The 22,820-nt window shown below is 51.1% G+C and overlaps 3 protein-coding genes, 1 long non-coding RNA gene and 1 other non-coding gene across 13 annotated transcripts; 3 read left to right on the top strand and 2 right to left on the bottom strand.

The window, feature by feature from the left end:
• The first annotated feature begins 3,106 nt into the window (after nucleotides 1-3,106).
• IER3 (immediate early response 3) lies at nucleotides 3,107-4,405 on the top strand. The gene is made up of 2 exons (XM_069487270.1): nucleotides 3,107-3,326; nucleotides 3,444-4,405. The coding sequence occupies exons 1-2, from the start codon at nucleotides 3,117-3,119 to the stop codon at nucleotides 3,702-3,704; spliced, it is 471 nt and encodes a 156-aa protein (XP_069343371.1). The 5' UTR covers nucleotides 3,107-3,116; the 3' UTR covers nucleotides 3,705-4,405.
• LOC138395020 (uncharacterized) lies at nucleotides 3,860-4,722 on the bottom strand. The gene is made up of 2 exons (XR_011235501.1): nucleotides 4,513-4,722; nucleotides 3,860-4,376 (listed from the first exon to the last, which is right to left on the bottom strand). It is a non-coding gene; the product is annotated as an uncharacterized lncRNA (long non-coding RNA).
• A 127-nt stretch (nucleotides 4,723-4,849) lies between these two features.
• FLOT1 (flotillin 1) lies at nucleotides 4,850-15,686 on the top strand. 3 transcript variants are annotated; one of them, XM_069487266.1, is made up of 13 exons: nucleotides 4,850-5,009; nucleotides 5,360-5,416; nucleotides 5,693-5,768; nucleotides 5,847-5,937; nucleotides 6,167-6,310; nucleotides 6,441-6,560; nucleotides 6,656-6,751; nucleotides 6,899-7,051; nucleotides 12,825-13,006; nucleotides 13,181-13,226; nucleotides 13,345-13,482; nucleotides 13,680-13,844; nucleotides 15,369-15,686. In XM_069487266.1, the coding sequence occupies exons 2-13, from the start codon at nucleotides 5,374-5,376 to the stop codon at nucleotides 15,396-15,398; spliced, it is 1,284 nt and encodes a 427-aa protein (XP_069343367.1). In that variant the 5' UTR covers nucleotides 4,850-5,009; nucleotides 5,360-5,373; the 3' UTR covers nucleotides 15,399-15,686. The 3 variants fall into 3 exon arrangements, with proteins under 3 accessions (XP_069343367.1, XP_069343368.1, XP_069343369.1); XM_069487267.1 differs by lacking the exon at nucleotides 6,167-6,310; XM_069487268.1 differs by lacking the exons at nucleotides 4,850-5,009; nucleotides 5,360-5,416; nucleotides 5,847-5,937 and having other exon boundaries at nucleotides 5,715-5,768.
• On the top strand, nucleotides 10,980-11,081 carry LOC138396134 (U6 spliceosomal RNA). Its single transcript, XR_011235613.1, has one exon. It is a non-coding gene; the product is annotated as a U6 spliceosomal RNA (small nuclear RNA).
• A 2,297-nt stretch (nucleotides 15,687-17,983) lies between the features above and the next one.
• On the bottom strand, nucleotides 17,984-21,535 carry TUBB (tubulin beta class I). Of its 7 annotated transcripts, none has more exons than XM_069487651.1 (5): nucleotides 21,306-21,535; nucleotides 19,924-20,032; nucleotides 19,555-19,665; nucleotides 19,150-19,241; nucleotides 17,984-18,543 (listed from the first exon to the last, which is right to left on the bottom strand). In XM_069487651.1, the coding sequence occupies exons 1-5, from the start codon at nucleotides 21,360-21,362 to the stop codon at nucleotides 18,184-18,186; spliced, it is 729 nt and encodes a 242-aa protein (XP_069343752.1). In that variant the 5' UTR covers nucleotides 21,363-21,535; the 3' UTR covers nucleotides 17,984-18,183. The 7 variants fall into 7 exon arrangements, with proteins under 7 accessions (XP_069343752.1, XP_069343747.1, XP_069343746.1 ...); XM_069487646.1 differs by having other exon boundaries at nucleotides 17,984-19,143; nucleotides 19,216-19,241; XM_069487645.1 differs by having other exon boundaries at nucleotides 17,984-19,241.
• Between the last annotated feature and the right edge of the window lie 1,285 nt (nucleotides 21,536-22,820).

Below are 22,820 nucleotides of genomic sequence, written 5' to 3'. Positions count from 1 at the left end.
GGGGCTGTCCGCTTATTTGCGTTCTGACACATTCTTGGTTGAAAAATGCCCTTAAGTGCTTCTCATTTGGTGTCCATGTAAGAACTGTGCCAGCTCTTCGAAAGACGTTGCATATTCATGCAGGCAGTTTGGAGGAACATACCCATGTCTCCAAAGCTGAGGATGACCCACCCAGTGTGGGATACCATGTGTGCACTTATAGTTCAGCAGTTTCATCTTTCTTTTCTGTGTTTTTGTTTATTTTTTATTTTTTTGAGACAGAGTCTCGCTCTGTTGCCCGGGCAGAGTGCCATGGCGTCAGCCTAGCTCACAGCAACCTCAGACTCCTGGGCTCAAGTGATCCTCCTGCCTCAGCCTCCTGAGTAGCTGGGACTACAAGCCTGTGCCACCATGCTCGGCTAATTTTTTCTATATATTTTTAGTTGTCCAGATAATTTCTTTCTAATTGTTTAGTAGAGACGGGGTCTCGCTCTTGCTCAGATTGGTCTCAAACTCCTGACCTCGAGCCATCTGTCTGCCTGGGCCTCCCAGAGTACTAGGATTACAGGCGCAAGCCACCGCGCCCGGCCTCATCTTTCATTTAACAAGACTATTGAGCAACTATTGCCTGCAAGGTGCTGTGCTGGATTCTGTGGAGGACGCAGACGGGTGTGACACAGTCTCCCACGGGAGGGTCGTGCATGCATTTGCTTTGTGCCCCAGGCTTAACATGGGGGTATTTACATCTGAGCCAGATGCATTTCACATCCCTGGAGTCATCTCTGATATTTTCATCCTCTTGCTGTCAGCAACTCTCCTTTCCCCATGCTCCCCTCCCCAGTGACATCCATCTCATTGCCAAATTCTGGTGATCTCATGCTAGGAATGTCTCTTATGGCCATCTTCTCAGGCCGTTGTCACCTCCTACCTGGGCCCTTCCAATAGCCTCCTGTCCCTTGCCTCAGTCTTTTCTTTTCCCATCCAGGGAATACTCCTTATTCCAGTCAGTTTCTGGCTTGAATTTTCCTCCTTTTATCTCATCCTGCAACCCACAAGCTTCATGGTCTAGAGTCAAACTGAGGCTCCAGGCCTGGCAGCTGAGCTCACCCCACTCTGCTCTGCCCGACTCTTTTCTAGCCATTCTTACTTCCCACTCCTCCTTTACGGGAAACTTACTCTGACATTGTTTTTCTTGTGATTCCCCAAATACATCCTGTACTTTTCCAGCTCAAGGCCTTTGCTGATTCCATTCTTACACATCGAATCCTCCACAGTGGAATTTGTCATATCCCACCCACTATTCAAGGTCATCTCAAATACCACTCTTCCATGAAGCCATCCCTGATTGATTAGACAGACGTGAACATTAGCACTTTTGGGTCCCCCTTAACACTTGGTCTTTAGTTTTCTTTCTTTCTTTTCTTTTCTTCCTTCCATCTATCTGTCTGTCTTTCTTTCTTTCTCTTTCTTTCTTTCTTTTTTTTTTTTTTTTGAGACAGCGTCTCACTCTATTGCCTGGACTAGAGTGCCATGGCGTCAGCCTAGCTCACAGCAACCTCAAACTCCTGGGCTCAAGTGATCCTCCTGCCTTAGCCTCCCGAGTAGCTGGGACTATAGGCATGCGCCACCATGCCTGGCTAACTTTTTCTATATATTTTTAGTTGTCCAGCTAATTTCTTTCTATTTTTAGTAGAGATGGGGTCTCGCTCTTGCTCAGGCTAGTCTCGAACTCCTGAGCTCAAATGATCATCCTGCCTCGGCCTCCCAGAGTGCTAGGATTACAGACGCCAGCCACCGCGCCCAGCCTCTTTCTTTTTTTTTTTTTTTTGAGACAGGGTCTCACTCTGTCACGTGGGCTAGAGTGCAGTGGTGTGATCATAGCTCACTGCAACCTCCAACTCCTGACCTCCAGCGATCCTCCCACCTTAGCCTCCCAAAGTGCTAGGATTACAGGCCAGGCCCTACTTGGGCTTTAGTTTTCTTAGGACCCTCAGGAGAGTTCTCCTGGTTCTGTCTCATTGTCTGAGGGCAAACAAAGAAAAAAAGAAAAACAAACCAGTTCTCCTGGTCATGGTCCCCTCCCCATGCCAGAAGGTGAAAGCCCCCAGGCTGCAGTGTCAGCTGTGACTGGCTCCCTCCTCCACACAGCACACACAGAAACTGACCTCAGCACTCACAACAGCACCTTCAGTGGGGCGCCTAAAACAGGTGAGTGCTCAAAAGATGTTAAATTCTGTGTCCATAAGCAGCTTTCTTTGAGGTAATTATGAAAATATGTCAATTCTGTCTAGATTGAGTAAGTACCATTACTGCAACATTTGTATAATGTCTCACAATTTAAAATGTTCTTCTCATAACATATTATTTGATCCATACAACAAAGGGCAAATCTGGATGGCTGCGAACCTCTTGCCTTCGTATTTTGTGGTCCTCTGCACCAGCCTTTATGTGACTATTTCTGCCCACACTTGAGTGGCTTTGTTGGGTTGTCCTTATGCAGTCTTTGCTCCTTTGCTGTGTGCATGTGTGTGCATGTGGTGTGTGCATGTGTGTGCGTGTGTTGTGTTATATGCATATGTGTGTGTTTTCATGTGAGCTAAGGCATGCACGGTTGTGGCTGTGTGTGCTAGTATGTTCATTTCTCTTAGTCTTCTTGACTATTTCTGTAATGACTTCCTTCTTGGGATGTTTTCTATGCATACCTACAAGTGCATGAATGTGTTTGTGGTTCCTCGACCTTGCTGGGTCGGTATTGAAGCAGGGTTGCCAGATCTCCTTCAGGAAGCCCTCCAGGCTCCCCAGTGATGGGTGGGGCCTGTTGGGGAGCCTGTGGCTGAACCATCTCCTAAACTGTCGTGGGCCCCTCTCCAGCTGCCACATGCCCCAACATGTGCCTGTGGCCGCGGATCTCGCCCACCCCCACTCAGGACACACAACGTGCAGTTGGGCGCAGGGTTGCACAAGCCAAGTCTCCACCCCCTCCCTTTGTTTAAACGTCGGAATTTCCAGCAGGCTCCTGCCAACTGCTCCCCAGCTGTGGGAGGCGGAGTTAGAAGAGCCCGCCCAATTCTCCGGCGTACTTAACTAGCTCTGCCGGTGCTGGTCCACACTCCGCCAAACGCTCTGGTCAGCGCGCCATGTGTCACTCTCGCAGCTCCCTGCCCACCATGACCGTCCTGCGGCCCCCGACCCCGGTCCCCTCCACCAGCCCGGGACCCCGGCGGGGCTCCGGTCCTGAGATCTTCACCTTCGACCCTCTCCCGGAACCCGCAGCGGTCCCCGCCGCGCGCCCCAGCGCCTCTCGCGGGCACCGAAAACGCAGCCGTAGGGTCCTCTACCCTCGAGTGGTGAGTGTCGCCGAAGTCAGCAGCTGGGGCGGAGGGACAAGCAGTCCTGGCGCCGCGGGGAAACGACCGACTCCGGGGACCTGGCCCTGACCTGTCTCCTTTTTTGTCTCCCCTTAGGTTCGGCGACAGGTGCCAGTCGAGGAACCGAACCCTGCCAAAAGGCTCCTCTTTCTGCTGCTCACCATCATCTTCTGCCAGATTCTGATGGCCGAAGAAGGTGTGCCGGCGCCCCTGGCCCCGGAGGACGCCCCCAGCGCCGCATCCCCGGCGCCCACCTCTGCGCCCCCGGTCCTTGAGCTCCTTAATCTGACCTCAGAGCCTTCTGACTACGCCCTGGACCTCAGCACTTTTCTCCAGCAACACCCGGCCGCCTTCTAACCTTGACTCCCCCCAAGAGAATCCGAAAAACCAAAGAAACACCAGGCGTACCTGGTGCGCGAGAGCGTATCCCAAACTGGGACCTCAGAGGCAACTCAAACTCGGAACACTACGGTGGAGACGCCAGCCGGTGCCTGGAGCGAGACCGCGGCTCCCCGGGACCGGGGCACAGACCCGCCGCGGCGAAGGCCGGGTGGGAAGGAGGGCGTCGTTAATTTATTTCTCATTGCTCCTAATTAATATTTATATGTATTTATGTATGTCCTCCCAGGTGATGGAGGGATGTACGTAATATTTATTTTAACTTATGCAGGGGTGCGAGATGTTCCCCCCTGCTGCAACCGCAAATCTCTTGGTATTTATTGAGCTTTAAGGGCTTGGTGGAGGCGGAGCGCCTGGAATTGAGGCTGAGTGGGAGGAGAAATAGGGAGGACCGGTAGGGGAGGACGCCTGGGCTGGGGGTCAAGTCTGGTGGTGGGTCGTAGGTTTAGGGGGTGACACTCTCCGTCCTCCAGCATCTCAGCTCCGTGGGCCTACTGCGTGCGGCTTCTGCGGAACGCTGGGAGTAAGGCCCTGGCCTTCGACCTCCTCAGAGTCGCCCCTAAGGGGCGGCTGCGGGGTTGGGGGTTGGTGGGCTGTCACGGGGCGGCTGTATGGGTCCCCTAGTATGTTCTGTGAACACAAATAAACTTGATTTACTGTCAGCAGTCATCTGAGTGTATCTTTGCCAGCGGCGACTCCCCTCTCCTCCCCGCCTTCAGGGCCAAGTCCCCAGCCGCGCTCCTCCCGGGCCGCGGAGCCCCTTTACCAGAGTCACGGGACCCAGCATCCGCTTGCCGCATGCAGGCATTGCCCGGTCTGCGGTTTTCCGGGTTAGTTACGCCGCGGCGAACCCGAAATGTGGCAATGTCCCTCAGCCCGGGTGCCAGGCCCACGGAGGTCACGTCCCGTGCCCGGGGGCGGAGCGCAGAGCGGCTTGCGCGACACTCCCGGCCCAGGAAGGGCGGCGGTGGGGGCAGCAGGGGAACGCGCTCCTCCCCGGCTCGCCGGGCCCCCGGAGCTGCGGACCCGAGCGGGGCCTGCCGGGAAGGGGGCGGGCCGAGCCGCGGCCGAGGGGAGGTTGGTCGGCCGCCGGGGCGGGGGCGTGTCTGCCGCGGCGACAGGGTGCGGCCGGGTAGGGGGCGCGGGCGCCCGCCCAGCTTCCAGGAAGGCTGGTCCGCGAGCCGCCCCTACTCGGCCCCCGGGTCCCTGCGCACCCCCGCCCTTCCCGGGACCCCGGCCCCGCCGCCGCCCGCGTCCGGGAAGGTGAGTGGGGGAAGGGAGATGGAGCCTGCGGCTGCGGCGGAACCGGAGGGTGGGGACAGAGCTGCGGCCTCCGGCGCCTGGAGCCTTATCGAATAAAGGGGAAACCGTCTGCGCCGAGGCGGAGACGCGGCGAGGGGAGGGGATTGGCCGTAAGCAGGCGGGGCAGGGGGTCGCTGGGGATCTTCGGGATTTCACAGGGAAAAGCTTTAGCGGACCCATGGGTGCGGAAGGGACTGGGCCGCGGCAGATGCAGACCCGGCCAGCCTAACGGGAAAGGGAAAGTATTCGCGCCTGTGGCTGCTGTAGCGCCCCTTCGCCATCCGCAAGCGCTTTCTCTCCTCCTCCTCCAGCTCCAGCGTGAACCATGTTTTTCACCTGTGGCCCGAATGAGGCCATGGTGGTCTCCGGTAAGTATTGTGCTCTTCCCAGCCAGTGACCCCCAAACCCCTGTGAGTCTGGCCTCTGCCCCTTCTTCCTCTCCCTGCCAGCTCCCCAGCGCCAAGCTTCTGCCCCTGGTAGCCGCAAGCCGCCCACCTGGGATTCCCAGCCACTACCCTGCCAAGGCCCAGACTGCTTCCCCTCCCGCTCCCAGTTTCTCTGCTGTGGATTGTCGCCACCCCCCAGTTCCTCAGTCTTCCACGTGCCGGTTCTACCAGGGCTGCTCACTGCCCTTCACCTTGCAGGTTTCTGCCGCAGCCCCCCAGTCATGGTGGCTGGAGGACGTGTCTTCGTCCTGCCCTGCATTCAGCAAATCCAGAGGTGGGTAGGAAGAGAACCAGGGAGGGGGAGCCTCAGTTTTCTCTTTTTCTTACTATCTGTCCCTTCTTTTTCCCTTAGGATCTCTCTCAACACACTGACCCTCAATGTCAAGAGTGAAAAGGTTTACACTCGCCATGGGGTCCCCATCTCAGTCACTGGCATTGCCCAGGTGAGGCTCTCAGAGCCTTTCCCCCAAAGTCCACTCCCCATCACCTTCTCTGCCAGACATTAAGGCATCTTCTGACCATGGCCTTCTCAGTCCCTGCCTGCAGAGAATGTCTCTGCTAGTCTCCCCTTCTCCAGGCACCCCCCAGTCACTGATTCCTCCTTTCTCTCTTGTGTCTTCTCTGGTTTCATGAGACCTCCACCACACCTCCCTACCCCTACTCTGGCCGCAGGTAAAAATCCAAGGCCAGAACAAGGAGATGTTGGCGGCTGCCTGCCAGATGTTCCTGGGGAAGACGGAGGCTGAGATTGCCCATATTGCACTGGAGACACTGGAAGGCCACCAGAGGGCTATCATGGCCCACATGACTGTGGAGGTGGGCCTGGGGTCACAGGAAAATCTGGAGGGGATGCCAGGATGAGGGGAACCTAAGGACCAAGCTAGTCTGTGAGAGACAGTGGATCTGAGAGCTGAAGTTCCTTCTTCCCACCATCCTGTTATCATAGGAGATCTATAAGGACAGGCAGAAATTCTCAGAACAAGTTTTCAAAGTGGCCTCCTCAGACCTGGTCAACATGGGCATCAGCGTGGTTAGCTACACCCTGAAGGACATTCACGATGACCAGGTAAAACTAGGCAGTTGATCCCTCCTGCTTCCTGCTTCCTTCCTCCCATATCTTACACTCTCCTGAGGACTCTGATTTCTGCACTTCTCCCACAGGACTATTTGCACTCTTTGGGAAAGGCTCGAACAGCTCAAGTCCAAAAAGATGCTCGGATTGGGGAAGCAGAGGCCAAGCGAGATGCTGGGATCAGGGTGAGAGAGATGGGGTGGCTTGGTGGGAATGGGGAGAGGAGGGCGCCATTGAGTAGGGGCTGGCTGGGCAGGGGAAATAGAGCAAGCTCTCCCTGTTTCCTTCCTCTCCCCACTTTGACTCTTCCTACCTGATCTCTGCTTGGGCAGGAGGCTAAAGCCAAGCAGGAAAAGGTGTCCGCTCAGTACCTGAGTGAGATCGAGATGGCCAAAGCACAGAGGGATTACGAGCTGAAGAAGGCTGCATATGACATCGAGGTCAACACCCGCCGAGCACAGGCTGACTTGGCCTATCAGCTTCAGGTCAGAGCCACCACACTGGGCAGATGGCCAGGCTGTTCTTTGGCCTCTCCCCATTCCTCTCAGCTCTCCATTTCAGGCCACCACTATTTCTCACATTCTAACTTTGATCTTATCCTGGCTTTCCATTTCTGCCCCAATGAGGAGAGATTTAAAAGACTCAAATGTTTCAGCCACAGTGGCTCATACCTGTAATCCCAGCACTCTGGGAGGCCAAGGCAGGAGGACTGCTTGAGGCCAAGAGTTCAATACCAGCCTGGACAACATAGTGAGAACCTGTCTCTACAAAAAATAAAAACATTAGCCAGGCATGGTGGCGCATGCCTGTAGTCCTAGCTACTCAGGAGGCTGAAGTGGGAGGATCTCTTGAGCCTTGTAATTTGAGGTTACAGTGAACTATGATCATGCCACTGTACTCCAGGCTGGGCAATAGAGCAAGACCCTATCTCTAGGGGAAAAAAAACGTTTCAGCTGAAAAGCAAAGAAAAATCCAAGAAAGGATATGATTGATAGGGCTGGTCATATTTTGGGAGCAAGTTGTACCTTGTGCAAGGTACTTGGCTGAGAGGGTGGACCAGAGCTAAGATCCGGCCCATCCCCCACTCGCCAAGTGGTGCATTCTGGTCTGGGTCTGCATATGAGCAGAAGAAGGGGTGCCTTTTTCTAGTTTGCAAAAGGGCACCCCCCAGTGGCTAGCAGCAGCCCTGGTGATCCAAGAAGGGTGTGAGGAAGGAAAACATGGACTTGGGCACTGAATCCTGCAAAGTGAGATGTGCGGGGAGGCACGGCTGATCCTCATTATTCATGGATTCTGTATTTGAGAATTGGCCTATTGACTAAAATTTATTGGCAACCCCAAAATCAGTACTCACAGCACTTTTACGATCATTTGTGGACACGCACAGTGTGAAAAGTTTGAGTCGCCTGAAGTGTAGTTCCCAGGTGAGGTCAAACAAGGAGATGCTTTGCCTTCTAGTTCCAGCCCTCGTGCTGTGAACAGTGTCATTTCACAGCACATTTACTGCCACTTGTTTTTTTGCATTTTAGTGACTTTTTTGGTGACGACACTGTTTAAAATGGCTCCTAAGCATAGCACTGCAGTACTGTCTGGTGTCCCTTGGCACAAAAAGGCCGTGATGTGCCTCATAGAGAAAGATATGTGCGTTAGTTAAGTTTCATTCAGCCTTGAGTTTTTAGCACTGTTAACTGTGAGTTCAGTGTTAATGAGTCAACAATGTATGTTGTCTGAGATATCTTTAAATAGAAACACATATAAAACAAGGTTACGTATTGATTGGTTAATGAAAATGTTGTGACCGGGGGCTCACAGGAACCTAACCCTGTATTTCCTTTAGGAACAAAGTAAGTATTAGCTAATTCATTGTTCATGGATACTTTATAAAACAGAACTGCCCTGAATAACGAGAATCAGCTGTACTTTGAGACCTTTACCCAAATGATAGGAATATTATGAATTTTGTTTTTGTCAAGAGTTGGTACAGGCTGAAAACACAGTGGCGGTGCAAGACATCTTTAGTTACGATGTTAAATTCCAGGGTGGCTTGATAGGTTGAGTGTGGCGTAGAGCTTTGCTGCTCAAAGGTGCGGTCCACCTGGCAGCAGCAGGAGCTGCTGCTGAGAAGCTTGCTAGAAATACAAAATTGTAGGCTCTGGCCCAGACCAACTGAATCAGAACCTACATTTTAACAAAATCCCTGGGTGAAGTCCTAGGTGATTTGTGTGCACATTGGAGTTTGGATTTGAAAAGCATTACCATAGTGGAAACCACTAGCTTGCAGTGAAGCTACGGATAAGGTCTTAACCTTGTAAACATGGCCTTCCTTCCTTGTTTACAAATCAGGATTGTTTACAAATCAGGGGTTGGGCTAGTTGGGCTCTGTTCAACTGTTTTTTATTTTTTTCTGAGACGGGGTCTTGCTGTATTGCCCAGTATAGAGTGCAGTGGTATCATCATAGCTCACTGCAGCCTCAAACTCCTGGGCTCAAGCGATCTTCCCACCTCAGGCTCCCAAAGGGCTAGGATTACAGGTGTGAGCCACCGTCCCCAGCCTCTGTTCATGCACCCTTTATCAGTTTCTTGGTTTGTGCCAGGCACTGTGCTAGTGCTCAGAAAATAAGTGTTCATTCAGTGAAGATCTATTAAGTGCTTACTGTATGCCAAACATCGTTTTGGGGGTGAGAATATAAGTGTGAATGCCACAGAAAAGATTCCTGCCCTCATGGAGCTTACATTATAACACAGGAAACAGCTAATAAGCAAGTAAATGACCTTCCCAGGCAATAATTATCTTATTTAAGTGGTATAAAGGAAATAAACAGGGAGATAGGAAAATTAGGGGGAGGGTGTTGCTATGTTAGGTTGGGGGTGGTCAGAGAAAGCTTCTATGAGGAAGTGATGTTTCAGATCAAGCCTGAAGATGAGAAGGAGCCAGCAATGTAAAGTGGTGTGGGTCAAGAGTATTATAAGCCAGTGCTGTTTAAATAGTCATATGTAGCTAGTGGCTGTGAGGGGAGACCAGCAAGTGCAAAGGCCCTGAGGTAGAAAGAGCTTGGCCTGTCTCGGGAACAGAAAGGAGGTTTCTGATCGGGGGTGGCCTGTGTGCTGTAAGTGAGGAGGGGAGGCATGCAGGGTCAGATCATGAAGGGTTTGGGTGACCACCATGGAGACTTAGAAGAGAATTCAAAGCACAATGGAAAGCTATTGGGCCAGGTGCATTGGCTTGTAATCCCAGCTACTCAGGAGGCTGAGGCAGGAGGATCGCTTGAGCCCAGAAGTTCAAGGTTGCAGCGAGCTATGATGATGCCACTGCACTCCAGCCTGGGTAACAGTGAGACCCTGTTTCTAATTTTTAAAAAAGAAGAAATGAAGCTATTGGAGAACTTTAAGCAGGGAGGTGCCTTAGTCTAATTTACAATTTTCTGAGGACCAGTCCAGTTGCATTGTGGAGAATGGAGTGTCAGAAGAAAGGAAGTAAGAGATAAGTTAGACTCTGTTTCAAAGATGATGGATCAAATAAATGCACCTAATTGTACTCTCTTAAAACCTCTCTGAAACCACCCAGTGATTTTTTTTTTTAAAGAGCTATAAAGATGAAGAATATGGGAACAGAAACCACAGCATCATTTTGGAAGCCGGAAATCAGTTGTAATTGACCAAGCAGGGCTGGGGCAGCTGAGCTTGAAGCCTGCAAGGGAGGAAACCATGGAATGACCTGAGGCTCTGGAGCTGTGGTAGACTTAAATAAGGGGAACTGGTGAAAAGTGCTTTCTCAGTTACAGCCCTGCTCTGGCTCCCTGCCTCTGAGTAATGGTTCCTCCCCAGCTCCAGCAGACATCTGAAGAGAGTAAATCAGAGGATGTGACGGGGCTGGCCTGGCACAGGCGAGGGCCAGGGTAGTTTGCCAGTAACAGGGTCATGAGGTGACCATAAGTCCCTTGAATGCCAAATGCTGACAGCCAACCTCAACCCCCTCAATCCCACTCAGCTCCCAGAACCTCCATCTTCCAAAAAAGATCAGAAGACTGCTCTAGGGAACATGACCAATCCAAAAGGAAAGACTTAAAGATCCTGAATCAGAGGTTCCTCCATACACAGCCTGTCCAAATCACCCTAGAGTGAAGCTCAGAGTCAACAAGCCTCACCCACATACTCAGGGCTTTCTTTCAGTGTTTTAGACTTCCTTCACTATGAGCAGACAACAGAGGATTACCTGATAAATGAGGGAATTCTCCAACATGGAAGACCAAGACCAAAATGACGACAGAGCAAAGCAATTTGAAGGCTACATACTGTGTAGGGAGAAGAAAACTTAAAAAAAAAAATTAATATTTTCAGATAAGAGAAGAGTTCACATTCAGGAAATCAGAACATAGAACAAAAAACTAAAAAAATGCATTAACAAGATGATGTTTGCTTTGGCAGCACATATACTAAAATTGGAACAATACAGAAAAGATTAGCATGGCCCTGCACAGGAGTGACATCCAAATTCAGGAAGTGTTCCATATCTTAAAAAAAAAATTATGCAGAGTCATGGTGTGTAGAAATGTTTAAAAAAAACAAAAAGAAAAAGAAAAAAAATTAGTAAGATGACAAAAATGAATGAAAAAATCACATTGGAAGAGAAATTCTAATAAACCTCCCAGAAAATAGAACAACAACAACAACAACAAAACAGATGGAAAAATTAGAAAAGCTGAAAAGATCAGTGGCCAGCCAGTCCAGGAGATCCAACAGAACCAAGAAAATGGGAGGAAGTCACCAATGAAATAATTCAGAAATATTTATCTGCTCTGAAGGACATGAGTTGTAGATTGAAACGGTTCACCAAGAGCCCAACACAATGAATGAAAAATATAGACATTAAAACACATTAGTGTGAAATTTCAGAACACTGAGTACAAAAAAAAATCTAAAATGTTTCAGAGAGAAAGAACAGATCTCCAAGGGTCAGGCATCAAAATGACTTCAAATTTCTTAAGAGTCTAGAAGACCATGGAACAATACCTTCAAAATTCTGATGGAGAATTCTAACATAGCAGTGTGTACTTAACATAATTGTCATTTAAATAGAAGGATAGAATAAAAATCTCGGAGAAAGCAAAGAGAACTTGTTTCATACTCTTTCTGAGGAAGCTACTGGAGGTTGAGTTTCACCAAAGAAAGAGAAAGAGAGCCAGAGACAGGAAGGAAGAAAGAAACGGTTGGTTAGAGGACACAGGAGAGAGGTGATTCTGCACACTGGTGTGGAGGGCAGCTAGTCCAGCCACTTTGGAACAGGTTTGAAAATTTAGGGTCAAAGACAGTACGGAGTGCCCTATCCAGAGCCACGCGTGTGTCTGGAGTGAACAGACGGTCCCAGTATAGGGCAGGGGACCATCACTTGTATTGATGAGACCTGCAGGGTTGGTGGCGTGTGGCTGGGCCTGAGTAAGGGGACAGTGAGGAAGTGTACTCCTTGCCTGGTACCCCTCCTCACCAGCATCTTGATCCCTGGACACTACAAGGAATACGTAAATGAAGTTTGCTTAAATAAGAGGAGTTCTTTGTATACACACGTTCCGGTAGATGTGTAGGGTATCCCTGGAAGGACACATGAGAAGCCGGTCACAGTGGTTGCTTGTGGGAAAGCGACACACATGGTTGGGGACAGGGGTAGGAAGAAGCCTTCCTCCCACTGTTGTACTTTTTTCTTTTGAATCCGTACCATAGGCAAGAGATAAAAATGAAAAAGATAACCCCACCCACCAAAAAAATAAAAAGTAAGCTATTGCAGTAGTCACAGCTGGAACCGATTGTGGCTCTCACTAAGGCGGTGGCAGCAGTGAGGCAGGGTGGATGGATTTGAGCGAGACAGTGGAGGTAGAAGATGAGGACGGCCACCGTGCGCTCAGGGCCTTGAAGGTGTTCGTATTCTACAGGGAGACACAGGTGGGAAAATAGATTAAGTCGGCGCTCATGAGAGGGACATTTCACCTGGCCTGAGGGAGAACAGAGACCAGGTCCCAGCCTATCCAGCTTTGACGCCGAGGCTTCCTTGGCAACGTCCCTAACGCTGACATTGGCCCTGAGGAGGCGTATCAGGCCACCCCCAAGGCCGTGCTTTGGTTCCGTACGGGAAACGGACTCCACTGGCCTGGCTCAGCAGACCAGGAACCCATCTTATTTTTATATCCCCCCCCCTCCCAGCCCCCGCTTCTCTGTCGTTCTGGGCAATTGCTCTTCCGCTCTGACGCTGAGTGCCCCGCTACCCAGGTGGCCAAGACTAAGCAGCAGATCGAGGAGCAGCGGGTGCAGGTGCAGGTGGTGGAGCGAGCCCAGCAGGTGGCAGTGCAGGAGCAGGAGATCGCCCGCCGAGAGAAGGAGCTGGAGGCCCGGGTGCGCAAGCCTGCAGAAGCCGAGCGCTACAAGCTGGAGCGCCTGGCCGAGGCGGAGAAGTAAATGCCCCCTCCCTTGCCCCGTCCTGGCTCCTCTGCCACCAGGGCAGCCCCAGGTGGAGAGCTGAGGCCCTCACCGCCTGGACTCCTATGGGACTCAGGTTGTAGGAGCCTTGGTCTCCCCAGGCTGGGCCTTTTTCCTAGGCTCCTCCCTCCACTTCCTTGTGTCCCCAGGTCCCAGCTGATTATGCAGGCGGAGGCAGAAGCTGAGTCTGTGCGGGTGAGTTAGGAGGTAGCTCCTGCCGGTGTGTGGAGAGAGTGGGGGTTGCCGCTTGAGCCAGGGGTTCTTGTTCGTATTCCCATCAATCCCACCACAAGTTTCCTGTAACCCTCTTCAGATGCGTGGGGAGGCGGAGGCCTTTGCCATAGGGGCCCGGGCCCGGGCCGAGGCTGAGCAGATGGCCAAGAAGGCAGAAGCGTTCCAGCTGTACCAGGAGGCGGCTCAGCTGGACATGCTGCTGGAGAAGCTGCCCCAGGTCTGGAGGTTGTGTGGGCACCAGCAGAGGACCAGAACCAGAATGAGGGGACCATAAATTACAGATGGGAATTATTAGCCAGTGACCTAAGGGAGAGACGGTGATCAGTAGGACAAGGATCTTAGAACCCAAGTACGTTGTTTCATGAGGGGTGTGTTCAGGTCATGGGCACTGAGTGGACGTCTCTCACCTACCAGGTGGCCGAGGAGATCAGTGGTCCCTTGACCTCAGCCAATAAGATCACACTGGTGTCCAGCGGAAGTGGGGCTGTGGGGGCAGCCAAAGTGACTGGGGAAGTACTGGACATCCTAAGCCGCCTGCCAGACAGCGTGGAGAGACTCACAGGCGTCAGCATCTCCCAGGTGAGGATCTCTGGGGAGCAGAATTGCTGGGTTCCTGTGTTTTGTGGTGCCGTGGGCCTAGCACTTGACTAGCACCCAGGCCTGGGGGTTGCTGACGTTTATTAATCATTTTCTAGGTGCCAGACACAGTGCTAAGCTCTGTATAAGTGAGTTGTTTTAAATCAGACTACCCTTAGGGTATGCAGTATTTTACAAAGTAAGGAAGCTGAACTTCCAGCTCATTCAGCTGGTGAATCTGGACTTCAAACCCAGGCCAACTGTCTCTGGAGCCTGTGCTTGTGATCACCCCACTAGTACAGGGGACTATTGGCCGCCTGGTGACAATTCCAAGGTCTAGCACTGCTTTTTTTGGTGCCTCTGGTAGAGGCCAGAGAACAGGCTCTGGAATCACTGTTTTGTTGTGAATCCTGGCTCCAATGCCTGTTAGCTGTGACCTTGGACAAGTTATCAACCCCTCTATACCTGTTTCTTCACCTTAAAATTGGGTTAATACTCTGGAGGCTGAGGCGGGAGGATCGTTTGAGCTCAGGAGTTCGAGACCAGCCTGAACAAGAGTGAGACCCCATCTCTACTAAAAAATAGAAATTAGTCAGACAACTAAAAATATATAGAAAAAATTAGACGGACATGGTGGCGCATGCCTGTAGTCCCAGCTACTCGGGTGGCTGAGGCAGAAGGATTGCTTGAGCCCAGGAGTTTGAGGTTGCTGTGAGCTAGGCTGATGCCACTGCACTCTAGCCAGGGTGACAGAGCGGGACTCTGCCTCAAAAAAAAAAAAAAAAAAATATTGGGTTAATAATAGAAACTACCCTGTTGAATTAAGAGGATTGAGTAAATATTTGCAGAGTATTTAGAACAGTGCCTTAAACATAGTAAGTATTATGTGTGTGTTAAATACATATATAAATATAAGCACTGGATCAGGCTGGGTGAGGTGGCTCTCACCTATAATCCCAGCACTTTGGGAGGCCAAGGCGGGAGGATCACTTAGAGCCAGGAGTTCAAGACCAGCCTCGGTAACATAGTGAAACCCTATCTCTAAAAAAAATGAGCCAGGCGTGGTAATATGTACCGGTAGTCTCAGCTACGCAGAGGCTGAGGTAGGAGGATCACTTGAGCATGGGAGTTTGAGGATGCAGTGAGCTATGATTGCGCCATTGCACTCCAGCCTGGGTAACAGAGCAAGACCCTGTCTCTTGGAAAAAAAAAAAAAAAAAAAAACCGCAGTGGATCATACCAATAACCTTTAAGTTGGGGTCCTGGGAGCGTCGTTGAGGCCTGCAATGGGAGATTCAGAGCCAAGGAGAGACCACAGGCAAGGTTCTGGCCCCCTGTACCCTCTCAGTGATTTACTTTTCATGGATCCTGATGTGTTTGCCTGGGGAAATGGGTTGAGGCAGGGCACCAGAAAGAAGACTCCTGGACATGCATGTCCTCCCTACAGCCCATTCGTCCAAATGGGAGGCCTGGGCGGGCTGAGGGTACCTGGTTCCCAAGTGTCACCCACTGTTGTCTCTTTGCCAGGTGAACCACAAGCCTTTGCGAACAGCCTGAGCCCAAAGCCCTTGCCGATGCCCAGGCCCATGGCTTCGGTGCCTGAATGGTTCCCCTGTTGCATGCACCCCACCTGGCCTCTCTGAGCATGTCCTTTGGCAGTGGGGTTCCACTCCTCATCTCTCCTTGCCAAATATCCTGTGCCTTGCCTTGGAGGGGTTGCTCCCCTTCCTGACCCCACACTACCATGACCGTCAGTGCCAGGGGTCCCTTGTCAGCCTTCGGATGACCCACTCCACCCCATACCAACTTACTTAACTTCGTAATTAAATTACTGTCTGAGCCTATTGTCTAGACTTCTTTTCTGACCAAGACTGAGGGAAGGTCTGGCAGTTCTCAACTTTACCTGCCGAATAAATGACTGTAAGTACTAATACTTATGAACAATTACTTAATAAAACAGGACCAATTCAAAGTGAATGCTAAAGTCTAGCTTGCTCCCTTGCCTACAGTAGGCTTTCTAGAATAGGGGAAAAGCAAGCTATACACTGTTAAGAATTGTAGAGGACTGGGCACAGTGGTTCACACCTGTAATCCTAGCACTCTGGGAGGCTGAGGCTGGAGAATCGTTTGAGCTCAGGAGTTCAAGACCAGCCTGAGCAAGAGCAAGACCCGTGTCTACCAAAAAATGGAAATATTAGCCAGGCATGGTGGTGTGTGTGTGTTGTCCCAGCTACTCAGGAGGCTGAGGCAGGAGAATCACTTGAGCCCAGGAGTTTGAGGTTGCCGTGAGCTATGATGACACCATTGTACTCTAGCCTGGGTGACAGAGCAAAAACTGTATCAAAATGAAAAAATTGTAGAGGTATTTTTTCCCCAAAAGTTGGTTATAGTAAGAAAAGCATGCTACAAAAGAATACTGAGAATAACATTAGTCCCTAGAATTACTGAAAATACAGCTAAAGGAAATACTAAATTATTGTGTTTCCAAGGCAGCTTTGCTTTGACTTATTTTGTGCCCTTAGAGAAGCATTAGGTATTAGGTAGAACATAGATTTTAGAAGGAGACATGAGGTGGTATTCTCCACTAGTCATCTTTGTCTTAGGTTGACTAAGAAAACTCACAGGTAACAGCCACAGGTGTACCCATAACCCAAAGGAGTCCTGGATGGGCTGTACGTTGGAAACAGCACAACAGTTTTCAGCTGTGCATTCATGTGAATCTCCTGGAGCACTGTTAAAACACTGCTGGGGTCCAACCCATTCCTGGTTCAGTACATCTGGGTGGGACTGAAAACTTGCATTTCTACAAGTTCCCAGGGGATGCTGATGCTCGTCTGGGAACCAATTATGCCTTGTCATTCATTTCCATTTCCACTTCCCATCCCTAGATCCTGTATCTGGACCTATGCCTCTGCCAGTTATTAAGACTGACTGGTACTGGTGGTGGTGGTTTGAGTACAAGATTCAAGATGAGGGTCAATGAAGTGATGTCTCTCAGTATCTGTGGGGGATGGGTTCCAGGAGTCAGCAGATGTTCAAGTCCTTTATATAAATTGGCATAGTTACTTGCATATAACCTGAACATCACCTCTAGACTACTTTTAATACCCAATATAATGTAGTTATTCTGTATTGTTTAAGAAGTAACAAAAAAGTCTGTACTTGTTCAGTACAATTTTTCCCCCAAATATCCAGTTGGTGGACTCCCTGGATGCAGAACCAATGGATACAGAGGGCCAACTTTATTGTGATATGCTCATCTATTTAGGGAGAGCACAGTAGAACTGAACTTAAGTCCCAGGTCTCCACGGGCAATCCTTCCCTAAATAAGCACACATCTCACAACTTTTTTCAATTCCCATTTATTTTTGGCTCTTGGGGCATTGTCATCTTTTCAATATGAAAAAAAGCAGCAAGTTCAACACAAAAGAAATCTGAAGTGTAGGATATGACAAAACCAAGGGTAGGGAGAAAAAAAGGCAACAGCAAAGAGATGAGATTTGCAAAAAAGAGGGTGTCCTGTCCCCTCTCTGGGGAATGACTCATTTAGGTGGCAGTGTACACCTTTCCACACAAGTCAGGGATGTTACTACTTTTTTTGTGGGTAAGAAAAGGTAGGAATGGGGAGGGCATTTCTCGAGGCTTAGGGACCAAGGCTGGTCTCTCTCCCCTCCTGATCCCCTTTCTCCAAGGGAAAGGAACCCAATGTATGAGTGAGGTGGAGAGGGGAGCATTCCACTCCACAGAGTGGGGCAGAACCCTCCAAAGGGCAAAGCTTGGAGAGAGATTGAAAATGGAGATAATACTGCTAACACCTCCCTTGAAGCTGAGAGATGGAACATGCAAATACCTAAAGTTGACTTAAAAGCCTGGATTTCCCTCTCCAAATCTGTTGTAGAATGGAAAATCCCATTCCTTCCTCACAGTGACTTCTCCCACCCCCGCCCCACTTTGCTACTACTTGGGCTTAGGATGATGGTTGGCATCTGGGTTTTCAGCACTCAGTTGATTCCAAATGGCATCTGGATGAGACCCAGCTTCTTAGAATTATTTTAAAAACAGAGGGCAATATTAACTGGACAGATGGGAGGAATGGGCACCAGAAGGAAATACAGGGTTACCCAAAAGGTCAGAAATCTAGGTTTCCCAGAGTGGAAAGAGAGAGGAGACATTCAACAAACAAGTATTTATTGAGCGCCTACTGTGTGCCAGGCACTGTTCTAGACCCCCCTAAAAGAAGAAGAAAAAAAAGAGGCAGCAAACAAATTCTGAGGGAGAGGAAAAGGGTAGTTGAGGAAGAAGGCTAAGGGGGCTGGAAGCCTGAAGTGATGGGGGCTGTGCCTTAGGCCTCCTCTTCGGCCTCCTCACCGAAATCCTCCTCCTCTTCCGCGGTGGCGTCCTGGTACTGCTGATACTCAGAGACGAGGTCGTTCATGTTGCTCTCAGCCTCGGTGAACTCCATCTCGTCCATGCCCTCGCCTGTGTACCAGTGCAGGAAGGCCTTCCGGCGGAACATGGCCGTGAACTGCTCTGAGATGCGCTTGAACAGCTCCTGGATGGCTGTGCTGTTGCCGATGAAGGTGACCGCCATCTTGAGGCCTCGAGGTGGAATGTCACAGACAGCCGTCTTGACATTGTTGGGGATCCACTCCACGAAGTAGCTGCTATTCTTGTTCTGCACGTTGAGCATCTGCTCATCTACCTCCTTCATGGACATCCGTCCACGGAAGACAGCAGCCACAGTGAGGTACCGGCCATGGCGGGGGTCACAGGCAGCCATCATGTTCTTGGCATCGAAGACCTGCTGAGTGAGTTCGGGCACAGTGAGAGCCCGATATTGCTGGCTTCCACGGCTGGTGAGAGGGGCAAAGCCAGGCATGAAGAAGTGGAGACGTGGGAAGGGCACCATGTTGACTGCCAGCTTGCGGAGGTCAGCATTGAGCTGGCCAGGGAAGCGGAGGCAGGTGGTGACACCACTCATGGTAGCTGAGACAAGATGGTTCAGGTCCCCATAAGTCGGCGTGGTCAGCTTGAGGGTGCGGAAGCAGATGTCGTAAAGGGCCTCGTTGTCAATGCAGTAGGTCTCATCAGTGTTCTCTACCAACTGATGGACGGAGAGGGTGGCGTTGTAGGGCTCAACCACGGTGTCGGACACTTTGGGTGAGGGCACCACACTGAAGGTATTCATGATGCGGTCAGGATACTCTTCTCGGATCTTGCTGATAAGGAGGGTGCCCATTCCAGAGCCTGTGCCCCCGCCCAGCGAGTGGGTCAGCTGGAAACCCTGCAGGCAGTCACAGCTCTCCGCCTCCTTCCGCACCACGTCCAGGACCGAATCCACCAGTTCGGCCCCTTCTGTATAGTGGCCCTTGGCCCAGTTGTTGCCTGCCCCTGACTGACCTGGTATGGGGTGAGGAGAAAAACTTAATTAATTAGTAGGGTGTGGAACACACATGAGGTTTCCACCTTTCAACTTTTGGAATAATTCCCTTGGATGTGTCTTCTTTCTCCTTCACCTGTGAGGTGTTCTCCTCCCACCTCCCCACACTTTACCAGCTAGGGCCGTAACTACCTCTGCCCTCCGTCAGCGATTTCAGAAGACAGCTCTGTACAAGTTCTCCAGTACAACAATCATCTCCTAACTTCTGCCATCTTCTTGCACCCAGATAAATTTAATCCAATGGTGTCCACTAATATCCTCTATATAACTCACCAAAAACAAAGTTGTCTGGTCTGAAGATCTGGCCAAAAGGACCCGAGCGAACAGAGTCCATGGTCCCAGGTTCTAGATCCACCAGGATAGCACGAGGAACGTATTTGCCACCTACAGGGAATCAAGTAGAGGTCTGAGATCTGGCAGAGGGGAAGGTAAATATATTGGGGTTGGGAGAAAGCTGGCCTTGTCATTCCGGGCCCTGCCACCACGTGGCAGAAGAGTTAGTCTTGGCCCCAGTGGTGGGTCCCCAAGGAGAAAGGATGATAGATTCATCCAAAAGGGATAAAGGGTCTCCGAGGATGGAAAGAGAACCCGGAGAAATGAGAGAGGAAAGGGGACCCGGGCTTCCCCGGCTCCTGTCCTCACCTGTGGCTTCATTGTAGTACACGGAGATCCGGTCCAGCTGCAGGTCGCTGTCCCCGTGGTAGGTACCGGTGGGGTCGATGCCATGTTCATCACTGATCACCTCCCAGAACTGCCGGGGAAGAGCAATGAGCCCACAACAGCTCAAGTCCCCGCTGACTGCGCCCGCCGCCCATTCTAATTGCAGCGCGATCTCCTAGGCCCTGCATCTGCGACCACACCCTTCCCCTGGACGCGCGCACACCGGGAAAGCCGCAGTGTCCGCGCTTGCTATGAGGTGGTGTGCAGCCAGGAAAGCCTGGCGCTCGCAGGGACCCGGGAGGGCGGATGGAGGACGACCCAACTGGAAAGGCGCCCCTCCCCGCCCCCGCCGGGCACCGCCCCTCCAGGCCGCGCACAAAAGGCGAGGGTCGAGCAGGGCGCTGCCGCCGCCCACACCAGGAGACCGCGCGCGGGGGCGGGGCCAAGGCGAGGACAACCCGCGCGAGGGGCGGGGCCAGCGCGCCCCCGCGGGCCCGCATTGTCGCCGCGCGCCCGGCCCCGCCCCGCAGGGCCCGCCCTTCTGCTACAACGTAGCAGCCGCACTTCCTCCCCGCCCCTCCCCCGCTACATTGTAACCGCGCGCAAAAAAAAAAGAAAAAAAAAAAATCCCCCGGAATTTTATTCCTTCGCTAGATCTTTTTGTCCTCCAAAGATTCTCTTTCTTCCCCCTTATTTGTTTAGTTTTGAGACTCATCAAAGAAAAGCACACCCTTTCTCTCTCTCCCTTTCTCCATATCTATTCACGCCCTAAGATCTCCCTTAGGAGCAAAGAAAGGAAATAAAATTAATACAGTACATATTCCCTTCCACCCACGAAGAGCGACAGGGCCGCCCCGCCGGGGCCCCTGATCTTTTGTGAAGGGCGAGCGCGGCGCAGCCCACCCGCGCCCGCGGCCCCCGCCTCTGCAGGGGAGCTCCCGGCAGCTGCCGCCCGGCCGCCCCTTCCCCGTCGGGCTTGCCCTACGAGGGGGGTGGGCGGGACGCACATGGGCAAAACCTCGTCTCGCTTTGTCTCGGGCCGTTTCCGCATCATCTGCCCGGTTCTCGGACCGTTAGAAAATTCCCTTTTAGTAAATCTTACAGATCCTCGGTCTTTCCGCCCCCGAAACCCGAAGGATCCTTTTAATAGTTCCTCCAAAATGTGCTGCCAAGAAAAATACCCATTTTCCAAAAGCAAATGCTAGTTACAATGGTATCTTATTTCTGTATTTAAAAAAAACTTGGGAGGGGGCAAAGCTTGATTAAGGAGTAAGAGTGCAGATGCCCCACAACCATTTTTCATAATTTATCTGGACTTTTCCTTCCAAAAAGAAATACAATTAAAAGAGGGTAAAAATTCTTACCTTGGCACCGATCTGGTTGCCACACTGACCGGCCTGGATGTGCACGATTTCCCTCATGGTTAAAATTTATTTTAATTTTTTTTTTTGCTGGCCTCAAAGTATGTACGGGGCAAAAAAAAATAGATGTGGTTTTTTTCTTTCCTCTGCTGATCGCAGGCTGATAGGATGGGACGTGCCCCGGAGGCTGGAGCAGCGAGGTCCGAACGCGGCGACAGGAAGGCTCTGAGAGGGAGAAAGAAGCGGGGAGGGCGCGGGAGGGAAGGCGGGCAGGGCGGGGCGCGCGTGCGCCGGGGCTGGGGGGCGGGAGAACCGGCCCCGCGCGCGGTCTGCAGACAAAGCCTCGTCGAGCCTGGCCCTGATTAGTCGGTATCGGTCATGTACCAGGCGTCCATTGGTCCCTGCGCCAGGGGACGAGCGCAGTCCTCTCTGGGAGCTGTAGTCCTCCATTGTTGTCCACGCTGCAAAATGAAGGGACGAATGGGTGGGTACTGGGCTTGTATTTTGTGGATTTTTCTTTTAAATGAACAAATGACCTTGCGCAAGATTCCCTTCCAATATGCCTGAGTTTGTGGTAGAAAAAGAGAGCAGTTTTCGGGGATGCAGGAATTGGGAAGTCGGGTTCCAGAAGTTGGGTGGGCACGCCCAGAAAGCTCCCGACTGCGGTAGCTCTCGGAAAGACGAGACTGCTTAGCTCAGCGAAAACCGGGGAGAAGTGTGGCACCCTGCTCTGCTATCTGACGTGTGGCCCTTGGTGACCCCAAGGCATGAACTTTTGTAAGCCGCTGCTCCCCCAGATACCTCAGTAAGAAGGAGGGAATTGCCCTTCTATTTCCCTGGGAATTTTCGAGTGATGTTTCGAAAGAGAAACAAAATTGCAGCAAGGACCTTTCAAGATAGAGATGTTATCTGGAGGGTATGTTCGAAGATAAATTGAGTAGAGAAACTAGCATCTGGGATTTGTGAAGCCAGAAGTCTCCATTCAAGTAGGGTATCTGGGCCTTAGGGCGGCGTTTGAGGACACCTTGGTCTTGTCAAACAGGGAACTATGGGACGAAATGCCTGATAGATTTTCAGTCTTTCCAGCCTGCCACTCTAGACACTTCGATGAAGTCAGTGGTTTTTCAGTTCGCTCATTTCACTGACCAGGTGGCGGCCACTGAACCCTTCACAGAGCCCCAGGATTGAAAAAAGGAGAGGGGGTAATTGACGAAGGAAAATTGGATGGGCTCAAGTCAGAGTCCATCTGCTTCTTCCCAGGGATTCATTCACTCATTTGACAGATACTAAGTATTCACCAAACCAGGAACTAAGGATACAAAAATGATTAAGAATTAGCTCCCTATCGTCTAGGATGTTGCCGTTTGGTGAGAAGTGTATAATACAGTGTGCTTAGCACTATAATAGAGATGATGTAATATCAAATTGAGGTCGTTGTTAATTTACATTCGGTCAATACACAGATCAACATATTTCTAAGTCACCTTCTAAATAAAGGGACATCAAGTTGTGTAAGAC

The sequence above is a fragment of the Eulemur rufifrons genome, chromosome 15 (genome assembly GCF_041146395.1).
Source record: "Eulemur rufifrons isolate Redbay chromosome 15, OSU_ERuf_1, whole genome shotgun sequence".
Lineage (NCBI taxonomy): Eukaryota > Metazoa > Chordata > Mammalia > Primates > Lemuridae > Eulemur > Eulemur rufifrons.
This window is presented reverse-complemented; position numbering and strand designations above follow the sequence as displayed.

Bases quoted from the DNA above. Each gene is read 5' to 3' on its own strand.
- FLOT1 (XM_069487266.1), top strand. From the start codon at position 5,374: ATGTTTTTCACCTGTGGCCCGAATGAGGCCATGGTGGTCTCCG. The intron at 5,769-5,846 runs GTGGGTAGGAAG...TTTTTCCCTTAG, and splicing joins TGCATTCAGCAAATCCAGAG to GATCTCTCTCAACACACTGA. The intron at 13,227-13,344 runs GTGAGTTAGGAG...AACCCTCTTCAG, and splicing joins CAGAAGCTGAGTCTGTGCGG to ATGCGTGGGGAGGCGGAGGC.
- IER3 (XM_069487270.1), top strand. From the start codon at position 3,117: ATGTGTCACTCTCGCAGCTCCCTGCCCACCATGACCGTCCTGCGGCCC. The intron at 3,327-3,443 runs GTGAGTGTCGCC...GTCTCCCCTTAG, and splicing joins GGGTCCTCTACCCTCGAGTG to GTTCGGCGACAGGTGCCAGT.
- TUBB (XM_069487645.1), bottom strand. From the start codon at position 21,362: ATGAGGGAAATCGTGCACATCCAGGCCGGTCAGTGTGGCAACCAGATC. The intron at 19,666-19,923 runs GTGAGGACAGGA...GATTCCCTGTAG, and splicing joins GTACTACAATGAAGCCACAG to GTGGCAAATACGTTCCTCGT. The intron at 19,242-19,554 runs GTGAGTTATATA...ACCCCATACCAG, and splicing joins ACCAGACAACTTTGTTTTTG to GTCAGTCAGGGGCAGGCAAC.